This window comes from Pagrus major, chromosome 15, assembly GCF_040436345.1.
Source record: "Pagrus major chromosome 15, Pma_NU_1.0".
NCBI classification, from domain to species: Eukaryota; Metazoa; Chordata; class Actinopteri; order Spariformes; family Sparidae; genus Pagrus; species Pagrus major.
The window spans coordinates 15,636,025-15,650,699 of record NC_133229.1 but is presented as its reverse complement, the minus strand read 5'-3'; the positions used below and the strand labels follow the sequence as shown (position 1 = coordinate 15,650,699).

Sequence of the window (14,675 nt, the reverse complement as noted above, 5' to 3'; positions counted from 1 at the left end):
TTGCGCAACAGCTGCTTAAGCCGATATCTGCTAACTAGAAATATACTTTAAATATATCTATATCAGCACATAGGTTGGCTAGTAAGTAGCAATGTCATTTCTGCCACTACTAAATCAAAACGAAACAGAAGAAGTAAGTAGTGTGAAGTAAGTTGCTGACTTCGTTGGTAAACAACTGGTGTAATGCCAAAATATCCCTACTTGACTTCAGCAGAAACGTTTACGGATTGGGTAATGCTTTAAAGTTTTATTCACATTATGTTTAGTCTTGTTCATCGACTTCCTTCCTCACTCTGTGACTCTCTCTCTGAAGTTATAGCTACAGGCGACCAAATGAAACACACTGATACCTTGAGTAAAACATGGATTCTTCTGGGTTTTAACATTGTTGGAAACATCTAATGTAAGCGTAACAAAGGTTTAGTAATTTTCAAGCTGCACTGTGTAGTTGTGGGGAAGAAATTTTAATCAGAAGAGAAAGATCTTCATCGACTGATTCTTTACGTCTAAACAAACTAGACAAACTTTCTTAATTTTTCATGACTGAATAAACAAACTGACCTTAAAGGTCTGTTGTGTCCGTATCCACAAGAATGTGTATTTAACTACAAGTTGAGAAACTGTGGAGCTCAGTCTTTGTTTGTTTTTATCTGTATAACTTCAAGTTGATGCCCGTAGTGAAAGATCTCAGACTGTTATCATAGAACCAGGGATTACACTAAATAACCAAAAGCTTTTAGTCATTAAAAACTGTTGATGTGCAGCTACAGTTTGTGAGCCTCACACAGTCAGAAACACGCAGCATCCTCTCTGAGCCCGCACACTGGCCGTTTGAAGACCTGAAGTGATGAATGAATGTGATGTTCGTGTAACAGTCATCACTTCACAAGAGATTATGCATACTTTCCCACTCTGTCATGCAGCAAATCTCTGTACTTTTCCCAGGAGAGGTGAAGGAGGACTCTTTGAAGCTGGAGGTGTCTTGAGGCACTGTTGAGATCGACGCTATCAGCTTCTCCACACTGTCACCTCCTAAATTTTTTGATTCTCTGTGGATGTCAGAGTGAGACGCCTCCTCCTCTCTCTTCTCATGTTTCATTCTTTAACACACACTCTAGTGGTGTGTGTGTGCCATAAAACTTTCTATTACACCAGTGTGCAAAAGAGAGCTGATGTGTGGACCACATGGGATGTAGTGTAAGATGATGTTTTTGTATGTAGTTGTATGAATGTGTGTGAGTAAGCCCACAGTATGTACGCATTGGGTTACATACGGTGCTTTCGTGACAGCAAGTGTGAAGCCTATTTGTATAATCTCAGCAGGCTGATGTGATTGCATTCTTGTATCGCTGGCTTTGTTTATAGGTGCGTTTTCAATGATCCCACCGTGTGAATTCAGCCCATGTAAATCCCCGACTATAGGGCCTCTCTGATGGTACAAAGGCCTGCGGATTAAGCACGGAGCCTGTGGCAGTGCCAGTCAGAGGAGGGGGGAGGATGGGGTCACTTTGACCTCCACAAAGACAACTTTAATTTCAAACACGCGCCTGTGTTTGCTGCAGCCACTGTTGGTGTCACCGTGGCAGCATTGTGCTCTTCTCCCAGTAACCCTAGAAACCCGATGTCCGTAAACTCCAGACCTCACTGTGCTCAGGTTCATCACTGTGGGAACACATGATTCACGGCCACAGAGAAAACAGCATCAGCTCGTTCTGTCATGGGCTATGAGCGCACTTCACACACCCCCACACATTGTCTCACACAGGTTGTCCTTGAATTCCTCGAGTTCCTCCTCCTGTTTCTGTACAAGTTTTAGCCTGGAGTCCCGCCTGGCCCTCTCTTTCTTGAATGAGCTCTCTATGTTTGGATTTGAAGGCTGAAATCAATCTGCTGTTTCCGCCAAGCAGCTGACACTTAGGCCCTTTTGTTTTTGCCCAGTAGAGTGGGGGATTTCACTGAGCTGCGATAAAAACACAGACTGACCTTGCGCAATTAAGTGTTCTGTCCTCCTCTCATCTTCCCCCCATGTCATGTGTTGCCACCGCCCACCTTTCCTCCTCGTGTTGATATTTCCCTTTTCTTGCCTTAGACAGGCAAGGAGAGATAGTATTTCATTTCAGAGAAGAGAGGAAAGGATAAACAACAGCACGTTGGCCCCTGAGGCCTGACACACCTCTCTACACCTCCACATACCAGCTCCTTATACGCTCCCTTCCTCTCACTCCGCCTCTCCTCTGAAAGGCCTGGTGCTGTTTTACCCAATGACAATAGATGCGTTTCATAACATCAAAAACAACACACACACAAAAATCTGAATTTTTAGATATTTATTTTTGGAATTTATACATAGAAGTAGGGTTGTCCCGATACTGATACTAGTATCGGAAATGCCTCCAGTACAGCTTAAGATGCTGGAATCAACATCAGTAGGTACACAAGTCTATGCACTGATCTGATACAACATCATATATTTGTTGGAAATGAGACCGAGCTCCTTCCCAGCAGCACTTATTTAACACACTGGTACTGGATCAGTACAGGAATCAGTTTTGGGAAGGGAGACATGTTATTGGCACATCCTTGAATAGAGGACAGAAGCACAGCTGAGGATGAACAATCACAAATAAAACACTGTTATATGCGGGCCGAATCATGAGCAGCGTGGGCCAACGTACCTCTCGGTAAACACTGCCAGAATTGCTACATGTTGAATAATGTTCCAGTTGGCCCATCAGAGGGAAGTAAAACAATGTGTTGCGGTAGCCTGGATGTTGAGCAATCTTCTCCCACACCTGGGCATCGCTCAACCTCAAATAGATTACTATTACCCTCTGGTATGCTGCTCTGGTCGGCTCTTCTCACCTCACCACTATTAAGATTAATTGCATTTAATCACATCAGCATATTACAGCATGCTCACAGACAGAGAGGAATGACTACTTGGTTAGTGCAACTAGTGAAAGAAGATTGCAGTTAGCTGAGATCTTGACTAATGACTTGTGGAGCAATTTGCAAGGAATGAAGGGAAGTAGGGTTGCCTTGTTTGTTAATCAAGGTAAGTATGTCATAATTAATTATGTTCATCAACATATAGCGTAAGGCTGCAAGTAAAGTTTATTTTCATTGGCTATTAATTTGCAGATGGTTGTGGATAATTTCTCATTTATTTGTCCCAAACTATAGTAAAATGGTTGTCACAGTTTCACACAGCCACAGTGATTTCTGCACATTGCTTGTTTTGTTCAATCAGCAGCCCAAAACATAAATATATTCAATTTACTTTATAAATATATAAAAATATTGATTATATTAATTCATTAATTGTGAAAACATTGTAGTAGTTTTTCTTTGACTGGCAAATCCTTTATTAAACTCGCTATTATTTCAGCTATAGTGTTATCAAGAGTTAGAGTTTACAGCCATGCTAGCAGCTCTGTGAGGCTTTGAGCTAAATGCTTGTGACAGTCTGCTAACATGCTCACAATGACAATGCTAATACCACAGTCTTAGTTTAGCATGTTAGCATGTTAACCTTTGTTAGTTAGCTCTAAACATATGGTCCAGCTAAGGCTACAATACCTCATCTCAAGTAGGTTTTTTCTTATTTCAGCTTTTTAAAGGTGCTTCATTTGATCACTACTTTAATCTGCTCAGCTTGCTTTTCCCCTCAGTTCTTTCCACTTCTGGTCTTTTTATTGTGCACACCATCCTGCCCCGCCTCGCATCTTTCTGTTCTGTTCATGTGTAGGCCCTTTTTGCCTTCAGTTTATTCATTGCAAATGTTTGTTTTTCTATGTTTTATATGTATGTATGATACCCTTATGCTTTGAAATTGAAAACAAGCAAATATCCAAAATAGTCGAATGTTTTGACTTCCTAATTGGAAAGTGAAAGTTTTTACAATTCCTCATGATAATCCACCCAATAGTCGTTGAGTCATTTCACTGCAGACCACAACTGTACACCTCCTGGTGGTGCTAGAGGAAGAGTCAGGGGATTGCGAAAGTTAGCAGTCTCCAACCTGTGAAAGCCATTTCATGGCAATCCATCCAATACCACCAAAGTGGTGGACCAACCAACATTGTTGCTTGTAGTGTGGCTAAAAGTGTTTATTCAAGCAAATGGTTCCTTGGCTTTTAAGTGTATTTTTATTAAATGCTCCTTCAACACACCAGCTCCACATGGGACTTGTTCACACTCCTCACTAATAACCTTTTAGCCACTGTTGCTTTGATTTTCATTCATCCAGATCATGAAGCCACTGGATACTGTGAACAACTAAAATGAGGCGGCCAACCACAAACTGACTGTGTCCTGGCTGTGTTTCCTCACAGCAGATATTTAGTCTCCAGTGATGGATTTGCTCAAAGCCTTTACATCCAGCAGTCTGTTTTCATTGGAAGCTATGCAGCACAACTGCAGACAGATAGCATCTCTGCTCTTGTGATGTTGTGGAGCTCTCCACTCATCGGGCGCCAACCAGCGGCAGCGTGGCCGCACCCTGCGCTACTTTAAGAAAATAAACACAGACCTTTTTGGTTACACTTGCACACGATTCATCGGCCTTTGTTTGCTTTCCAGCAAATATTTAGGGCACTTAGAAGCGATGTGGTTAGTACTTGTCTTATGATTGTTAATTTTACGCCTCGCCCACACGCTGTTGGAAGTGATGATGGTTAGAACAAAGATTGATGTTTGCATGATGTGTCACCCAATTACAACCACCTGAATAATCTTTTTAATTGGACTTTTTGATGAGTTAATGTTTGGAACTTTGTCAGCTAAAGTCAAATCACTTTCTTCCATACTAACTGACGTCATTGTACCTACTTTATCGTAATTTGGTAATTACCTTCTAATCATATAGTACATCTGACATTAGTTGGTTTTTTTTGTCCTAGTGTTGTAATCTGTGTCGGCTTGCTGCCCCTGATCACAATCCAGAAATCGAGACAAGAAATAGTCAGAACAGAGAACAGTAGCCCACCGCCAAATCATGCCCTGTTAAAAAATCCGTCCACACATACCAGACACCTCAGTACACACACGCACAGTTGCAGATTCCACCTACCATCAGCACCACCATGTCAGACGACACTGTCAGATGACCTCTGTACCCGCTGATCCTTCATGTAAAAAGGTGTTTATGTCGCTCTGTGGTGTTTGACAGAGTACCAGCAGGATTAAAGCAGCCTTGCGGTGAAAAGACTTTGATCAGCTCTCTCCTCTCCTCTCCAAACCCACAGCGTCATGCTGACTTACACATCCCGAAGCTGAAATCGCTCTTTGTTTCCCCTCCACCTGCCCACTGCTCCAAGTCTGTCTATTAATTAGTGAGTGAGGGAATAAGGTGAAGCAGCTTATCTCTGCTGATGTCTAATGAGGAGTCTTGCTAAAGAAGGTTGAGTTTTGGTGGTTTGTCCGTTCCCCTTTGGTTTCTTAGTGGTAGTGACCCAGAAGAAAGGTGGTGTGACTCAAAGGTAATGCCCAACTTCTCCCCACCTATGCCAAACTGTTGCTATCATTGAAAGTTCATATTAATTCCAAGGTGTTGAAAAAGGTTTAAAATGTTTGATTCTTCCAGTTGGGTATTCTCAGCTAACGTACAGCTACAGTTTAAACTGAGGGTACTAAAGTCTTTTTGTGATCTAATGGTACAGTGAAAGTCATTCCTGTCTTCTGCTACTTTCTTCAACAAGTCATTCTGCTTTCAGTCCAGTGAATCCCACTGATAGTCTATCTGCACTAGGAAGAGGCACAGTAAGGACAGAGGTAATCTTATTAAGTACGTGGTTCAGTGGTTCAAATTTCTGAATCAGCTATGTGGGGGATTAATTGAAGGTGTTGAGGTGCCCCTGTATGAGACACACGATCCACAACTGTCCGGGAAAAAAAACTGCCAGACTGTTTTGTTGCCTCTCGTTGCCTGTGTTTTGGCGGCAAAGCTGCATTTGAACAAACCCCAAAGACTTAAACCAACGTCGTACTAGCTCGTACATCCTGCTTTCTGATTGCAGTAATCTGAAAACGTCATTCAAAAAGAGAAACTGGAAGACTCAGGACTGCAGCTATACACATTTTTGTAATGATAAAGCAGTATTTTTTCACACCACTCTAGCTTATATACCCACTTCTACAGACAAACAGACAAAATGGGCGAAATCATGGATCCATTTCTTTTTCCATTTCTCTTCTTGCGCACTGATTAGCTTAGCTGAACAGCCAATCCCAGTGATTTTTCTCACCGACTGCTCTGCAGCAGATTTAACATGTTCATTCAGACAGAAAAGCCGCCGACGGTGTGGGACACACCACAAAAACTATGGCCATAGACGCTCACTGATGTAGCAATGGCCGACAGTCGACCTGGTGTGTCAGGGCCTATAGGGCAAAGGTTTTAACCTGTTGTGAACAGCCAAACTCAAAGACAAGGTGAAAATAATTCAAGTAATGGCATACAAGTGCACACTTTTGTTGTTAAAAATATTGTTGAGCAACTATTGTATTTTTGAGAGCAATGTTGTTCAAACCTTGCCACTTTATCGCCTCCGCACGGCTGGCCAATCACTGCATGAAGTGGGTGTGTTTGTTGAATTGTAGGTTTTGGAAAGTTCTTATGTCAGATGCTGTTCAACCGTCCAACAAACGCTTCTGTTGAAGCAAACTGCCGCCTTTAATCTTCTAATGAATGTGAAGCAAATGCATGCTCCACTCAGTTTGCCAGAATAAATACAGAAAAAAATGGCTTTGTGTTCAAGTCAAGCATATCGATCCCAATAGTGCATAATCAGAAGTCATTATTTCCTCTTTCTGTTTGTGTTCTATTTGTATAAAAGAATCTCGTTTGTGTTTATTTTAGTAGTTACAAGTCATGATACAAGAGACACTGATAGAAGATGCAGTTTAACTGCCAGTTATGCTGGTAATTGTCTTCATGAAGCAGAAAACAGAACACCATTTTTTTTTGTGGTTTTCTTTTTCAGTTTTAATAAATCTGTCAATTTTTTTTCCCTCTGCGAAAATCATTAAAACCCCAAATCGATGAGCCCCAAGCAGTGACCTGTATACAACCAATCAACAGAATATTATCTCTCCACAGGTATGCCATCATGTGTGGGATTATGGCAGAATACGACACAGTACAGAACAAGATAAAGAACGGATACATATTTAAGGTAAGTTGTCTAACACCGACAGTACTCTCGTCCTCTGAAATGGATGTGACTATTGAAATGTTTGCACAATCTATATGTATACATTTTTCATATATATATTGGGCATTGCTTCTCCCATGAACTTATAGTAAAGGGGAATGGCTACTCATATCTTAAGTAGGCCAGTAGGCCCCTCATACAGCCAGCCAGTTGCATAAGATGAAGTGTGGAACAACGGCACGTAGCATTTTATCTTCTGTCAGCGGCTTCCCTCAAACACTGTGTACCTTCAAAACTCTTGACAGGTGAACGAGGGAGAGATAGAGCGCCAAAGAGGGAAGATATGAAAAAAAAAAAAAACACCCTGAATCAGAGAGAGGGAGAATGGAAAAGAACTAGGGAGGGTGTGTGACAGCCGGGAGTGTGTGGTCGCTCTACGAGATCGCGTGTGTGAGAGGTGTTTGTGAAATACTTGTGGGTTGGTGAAGCAGGACAGATCAGGTCAGAACAGAAGGCAGTGGAAATAGCAGCCGTGTCATGAATCAACAGTGAAAATCTTCTCCCTGTCTGTCTGCCTGCCTCCCCTCCCAGGATCATCTGGATAAAGCCATCGAGCTGAAGCCTCAAGACCCCATGTCCTACTACCTGCTGGGCCGCTGGTGCTACGCTGTATGTGACCCTGCCGACACACTGCACAGCACACATATCTCTCCCATCTCTCCTCTCATAGGCAAACAGTGAAATTATGGAGGCTGACATGTTGCCCACCCACCCACGGCTTCCCCTCATTCATTCCCACTGTTTAGGTTTCCCTGAGGTTTGTTTTCCCCTCTGCGATATTCGCAGAAAGCGCTGCAGGAGGTCAACACCAGCCATTGTTTGCTTTAAATCAGATTGTACCTGAGAGATATTTTCATCCTGTTTCTATTCGCCTCATGTTCTTTCAGCACCGGCAGCTGTTTTTGATGCAGCCGATGATTGTTTCTTTGACTATCATGTCTCGTTTGTCAGTCATTTAATTACCTCTGATTTTTTGATTATAATGTTTGATGATTATTACATTCATTTAGATTTAAAGGTTTACAGATGTTCTGTTGTTTTGTGAGCTATTTATCACGTAACTCGGTGCCAGTCGTCAAGCTAAATGCCTTAAAGGAAGGAAGCTATTACAGAGTGCTCTGATTTAAATTTTATTATACTCACCTCCACCTTTGGTACCAGAAAATGAGTGCAGGACTGTGCTAATTTAGTGGAGCAGCAACACCTGATATTTTTCAGGGATTGAGTTTTATGGGCTGTCTGTGGTGTGTTCATACTCAACAATGATCTACTGTTTGCATTCAGCCAGCGGATCTGTTTGAAAGGTCCTGCGATGACGCCAACGCAATGCTACACCTGCAATTAGACGTTGCTATGATGAATGGTGCGAGGCAGGAACATTACATGTTTGACCCAGGCTTCTCCTGGCCATTATCATCTTCTGTGAAAAGTGTCAGTAGAAAAGTATCAGTGTACGAGGGGACCTGTGGTCATGGAAATACTGGAAATGACACAGTCGAGAGAGTGTGTTTTTCTGGCCTGGAATTGAAAAACGATATGTAACCAAACCGGCTAGGAAATTTTGTGGGTACTCGCTTATGGGAACATATACCCACAAAATTCATTAACTTTGATTCCATTAGCTGTTAAAACACTTAATTTTACAATTGGTTTCTCTGAGACGTACAGTAATTACCTATTAAGGTCCAGTGTGTAGGATTTAGTAGCATCTAGCGCTGAGGTGGCAGATTGCAACTGACTTAAAGATGCGATATGCAAGAATTGGCATCATGTCGGATTCATACTCAAAACAAATAGGAGGCAGTATATCACAAGATTAACAGCTAACTGCTGCTCACTGTAGCTGCCATTAGCTAGTTAGCTCAGTTAGGTGTGCAGCTAACAGTGCAGACTGGGAGCTTGAAGCAGCAGGGCGGTGGTTAGCACACTAACTTCAGTAGAATATATCACATTGTTAACTGTTATTTCTTCACATTCTGTTGGAAATTTAGGTCATTTTTGAACGTTTTCAACTAAATTCTTACATATTGCACCTTTAACACTCTTTCTAACTCTTCCCTGCGGTGGCCACTAATATGCAAAAAACACAGAAGGCCCTCTTTAGGGCCTGTGTTTGGTTTGTCTGGGCTGCTGTAGAAACATGGCGGACTCAGTGGGAGGGGACCTGCTCCCTCTGTAGCTATACAGTACAAGGCTCATTCAATGTAACAAAAACATAACAATTCTTAGTTTTAGGTGATTATACACTATTGAAAACTCTGATAATAAATATTATATTCCATTTCTGCCAATATATCCCTCAAATCCTACACACCACATATTTAACATACAAAAAAGAAAAAACCTCTACATTACATTAAATTAATGTTGATAGATAGCAGCAATATACTCAAGCAAGATCTGATGAGAAAATCTGATTAACATTTAACAGTTAAGTATAATTTGCACTTCGTGTCATTGAAAAGTTTTTATTTTGGAAAGCCGAGTGGACTTCCTGTTTGGAAGGACTTGTATCAAGAAAAAACTTGGAAACTTGGTGATGGCCATTGGTATCCCCAACAGCTACTTCTGATGTCTTAAAGAGTAATTTAACATTCCCAGAAAAATGTTTTTGCTGACCTGAGTGATCTAAAAAAGGCTTGAAACTTTGACGAAAGAGGGAAGGTAAACGCTGCATTTTAGCCTGGTGTGAAGTTACTCTTAAACTAATTGAGATTTGTCTTATTATTTTGCAGGTGGCTCAGTTATCATGGATCGAGAGGAAAGTTGCTGCAACATTATTTGGAGAGCCTCCAAGTGCTACAGTTGAAGATGCACTGAAGAATTTTCTAAAGGTACTGTGATTCATTCTGCAGGCATTCTCCTCTGTACTTTTTAACGTGTGATTCCTTAAGGCCAGACTATGCTATAAAGGAACTAGTTCTTACAAGTGTCTCCTCATTTAAGTGAAAAAATGTAGCCGTTTTGCCCGACATTAAAAACTCAGTGTGAACAGCCTGCTGTCACAAAGAGGGTCAATCAAAGCTAACCATGGTACTGAAGAATAAGAGACGTTTAAATCATGCCTATTTTATCACCGCCACACATCTGGACAAATGCTGCATTGATTGAGTGCAACTTTTGGTTTCAGAAAGTTACAGAAATTGACATGCGTAGCCAACTGATTCCCATGTTAGAAAGAGGGAGTTTCAGATGCTGTTTGACGATCAAACAAGCACCTTATTTGAAGCATACTTACGCCTTAGGAATGCGTCCACAAAACAAAATTAACTAGAAAATAATTACACAGAAATAGGAGCTATTTACTACTAGTACTGTTTACTTGATTGCACGTTCTCTCCTGAGTTGCCCTGAATAGTGAAACATGTCGTGCACTGTTCTTGTTTGTCTAGCATTCAATAGCAACTTGCCTCCAGGTCGCTCCTGTACCAGTCTTCAAAGACCTAACGCTCCATATTGAGAAAGGCTTAATCTGTGTTCCCACATTTCAAATGTTTATATAGTAGAGAAATTCATTTAGCTTCTGGCCAATATTCCTGCGCATGCCTCTTCTTCTTGTCTACGTGTATCTCACCCGTCAATTCGATCTAAGTGGTCCCTGTTGCAACATGTCACTTGTGACCTGAAGGAGAACCTCCAGTGTGGCTGTTAAGCTTTAACAAAAAACATCCTGCAAGATTATAAAGGTCCCAGCCTCTAATCAGTGGTTATCTGTAACTGGCTAACTGTAGGGGAGCTGCTTTGGTTGTCGCAGCTGCAGGAGAAAGAGAAGCAAGTAAATGAGTCAGTAGAGTAGTATAGCGGTATATGCATTATGAACAGAAATAAACTGTCTTCAAAAGCTGAAAGAAAACTTTTTTCTTTATCCAGGTTGAGGAAATCCAACCAGGATATTCCAAACTCAACTATGTGTTTCTAGCTAAGGTCAGTACTGGAAACTTGAAGTTGATTTTAAATTTTTGTTTGTTTTGTTTTTTGTTTTGTTTTCTTGTTACGACACAATGTTCTGTGGGATCATACTGAGACTAAACAATCCATTAACAGTTTTTGTCCTTTTCTTTGGCAGTGCTACAAAGACCTGGGGCAGAGTCAAAACGCTAGGAAGATGTGTGAATCTGCTTGTTCAATGAATGCTGTGTCCAAAGAGGTAGACCTCATCACAAACTGTATTTATATCCATCTCACTGGGATATTCCATCTGACTTTTATTGTCTCTCTTTATAAAATGCATCCAGAATAAAAAATGTTAAAGAATATTTTCAGCAAGAAATGAAAATTCAGTCATTATCTATTCACCCTAATGCTGTAGGAAACTTGGGTTAAGTTGTGTAGTCCACAAAACATTTCTTGAGCTTCACAGCAAAACAGTGTTGCAGCATTCTCCAAAACAATTGAAGTTCGTTGGGACTTGTTTTAAAACGTTAAAAAACAACCGGAAAAAAACCCATAGAATGGCTCCATACGACTTGTCCGGCATAGTCTAATTCTCCTGAAGGCCAGAAATCCTAATTTTATTTGAAAAGACGATATTTAAACACTTTTAAAGCTGAACTCTTCACTGTTGCTGCTAAGCTAAAAGCGCACACCTGTCTGAAGTGGGTGCCAAAGCTCGACTGTGTGTAGACGGTGCAAATAGCGTCTTTTCAAATCAATATGGGATCTCTGGGTTTACAGATAGTTGGATAATGCCAGACAAGCTGTATAGCACCATTTTATGTTTATTTGTTTTCTGTCGTTTTTTTTACGTTTCCAAACAAGTCCCCATCTACTTCAGTTGTTTAGGAGAATGCTGCAAGGCTATTTTGCTGTGAAGCTCCAGAAATGGAAATGGAAACATGACTTTCCACTAGTATGGGGGGGGAGTAGATGATGATTGAATTATTGTTTTTGGGTGAATTTATCCTTTTAATCCAAGTTAAGGCAAAATAATACACTGCTGATTACTATTTAATTTTAAATAATCCTTTTTTCCTCAGGATGAAGAGGCACAGAAGGAGCTGGACATACTCTGCCCGGCCCTTGGAATGTGACGACAGCAGTCGCACATTATTTGGGAAATGTGTTTTCCATGTGCTATGGACAGCGTGTGTGTGTGTGTGTGTGCGCGCGTGTGGATATAGTGTGTATTGAGAGGCCATCATATTAATTCACTCTGTGAGTGGAGGGAGGTGTGCTGTGGCATTATATCATCAATGGGAGCGATCGGCTACCACAGTCAGAGCCGTTCTATGTAGTTTTAATTCAGACTTGTATTTTACTAACTGTAAGGTTGTTTTTAATAGTGGAAAACTGTTCTTACCTGGTTGTACCAAATCGGTGAGATAAGTTATTTTCCCCTTCATCAATTAAATTGTTGATTTTAATTGTTACAGCAATTTGATTAATCATAAGTTATGGTAAATTCAGTGTGACTGTTAGTATAAATACTGTATATTCCCAGTTGATGTGTGTGTAGCAGACATTCTCTCAGAGGTCTGATTGCTCTGATAGCGACAGTCTCAAGGATACCAGGTTTCCTTGACAACAAAGACTTGTCACTTTTTGGCAGAGTGACCCACAGGACTTGCTGTTCCATCCTGTTCCGTCCTGTTTTTTTTTTTTTGTTGCGTCTCCCACAAAAGCACATCAGACAATGGTGCACCCAAACAAAGATCTTGGAATGCCGTGACCACTGGACGAACTCCTGCCCTCTTCACTCTGCCGCCATTCAAAACAGTGTCAGTGCTCTCTGACTACATTTAAATGCAGACTTTGTAAAAGTTAATCATGTGGTTGACACGCACAAATGATCTTTTATGATGTCTTTTATGACATCTGATTGTTGACTTTGGCGTCTATCCATTGCAGACGATCATTATTTACCTCCTCTGTTCCGCTCCTGTGACAGTAATGTCACTCCAGTATAACTGCAGTTAATCTAATGATCCAACATGAAGACGTAGTAGACACGTAGTGTTTTGGAGCAAAGACCCCTTTTTAATTGTCCTTTTTGAACATTTATATGGAGCTCTGTCTCCCTTAGATTTTATTGGTCTTAAATTGTTTTTCAATCTGAAGTCAGTTTTATTCAGACGTCTGTTTTATTAAGAACTTTTCCAATGTCAGAGAAAGTGGAGAGGCATCTGAAGCATGCCAAGTTAAAAAAGGGTTTTAATATTTACAGAAGGGTCCCGTTACACTTTATATATACTACACTTAATTATCCTGGTTATGGTTCAATTAAGGTTTTGGTCAGGTTTCAGTTCACGTAAAAAAACATTCCACCCAATTTTTCATCATAAAGACATAAAAAAAAGATCATCATCATTAGGCCTCATCAGTTCACTGCGGTTCTAATAACACAGTTATATTGAGGTGTTTAAAAATGACCTTACTGGTGTGCATGTAAATGGAGTCATTGACTGGGAATCTGGAGAGCAAGTTGTGGATTTTCATCATCTGTGTTTCTCTTGTTGGACCGACAGCCATCTAGTAAAACTATAATGAATACGGCAGAGCTTTGGCATGATGTGATGGGGCACACGATTGTATTCCAGGTTACTATAATGACACTAAAATGTGATTTGATCACACTGAAGAAATCTTTAAATGTTTCATTTTATTACTGTCTCCTGCATTCCTAATTATATTACACGTGTTAATGTTTCCACTCATTCTTGTTAAGTGTGATGCTTTTCTGACATGCATATCGAACGAAACTGTGAGCGTTTAGTTTTGTTTACTCTTGAGATTTGTTTGGGAAGAGCCTATGGATTTACAGTGTGATCAGTTTAATTTAATTTTATGTTGTTTAGGCTACATGAATTGTGAAAATAACAAGAAGATTTGTTTTTATGTCACTTTACAGGTTTTTGTACCAGCACTGCGAATGTATTTGATTATTTCTTTTCAATGCCAAAACAAATACAATATCCCTCCTCCCTTAATATCATATTTGATACACTACATAGAGATTATACTGTACAGTATCATAGGCCGTGTGCACTGAATGCTTAATGGTACTGAAGTTTATAATTAAATCTGTGCAATTGTGATAGAAGTCCCTTTTCACACCTGGTTGTACCAAATAAGTGAGATTTATAATCTTCCCCTCTCAAATAATCAAATCCATGAGATGGATTTTCTATTATTTAGATTAGATTCATCATAATACACACTGTATATTCCCAGTCGATCTGCAGTATGTGTAGCAGACATTCTCTCAGAGGTCTGATTGCTCTGATAGCCAGTGTGATATAAGTTGTGAATGATTAATGGTACTGGAGTTTATAATTAAATCTGTGCAATCAGGGTATAATTTGTCAGTTTGTCATCTGTGTTGCTTGTTTAAGTACCTGAGCATGTTTGTGTGCTTGTTAGTTTTATTGCTGTTCATGAGCAATACACTCTCACGTAAAGTTTTGTAATCTCTAACTTATTATTAAAATGTTCAGTATTTTTTTATTTTATTTTATTTTGGTC

At 40.3% G+C, this 14,675-nt stretch overlaps 1 protein-coding gene across 3 annotated transcripts in view; it reads left to right on the top strand.

Moving 5' to 3' along the window:
- The window catches only part of rmdn2 (regulator of microtubule dynamics 2), a 35,030-nt gene extending 20,519 nt beyond the window's left edge, over nt 1-14,511 (top strand). For 2 of the 3 annotated variants that reach the window (XM_073481980.1, XM_073481982.1), the window contains exons 6-11: nt 7,100-7,175; nt 7,746-7,823; nt 9,950-10,048; nt 11,085-11,138; nt 11,281-11,361; nt 12,191-14,511. In XM_073481980.1, coding sequence (XP_073338081.1) covers nt 7,100-7,175; nt 7,746-7,823; nt 9,950-10,048; nt 11,085-11,138; nt 11,281-11,361; nt 12,191-12,244 — 442 coding nt within the window. In that variant the 3' untranslated portion in view covers nt 12,245-14,511. The remainder of the gene's footprint in view (nt 1-7,099; nt 7,176-7,745; nt 7,824-9,949; nt 10,049-11,084; nt 11,139-11,280; nt 11,362-12,190) is intronic. The other variant, XM_073481981.1, reaches the window with a different exon arrangement.
- The last annotated feature ends 164 nt before the right edge of the window (nt 14,512-14,675 follow it).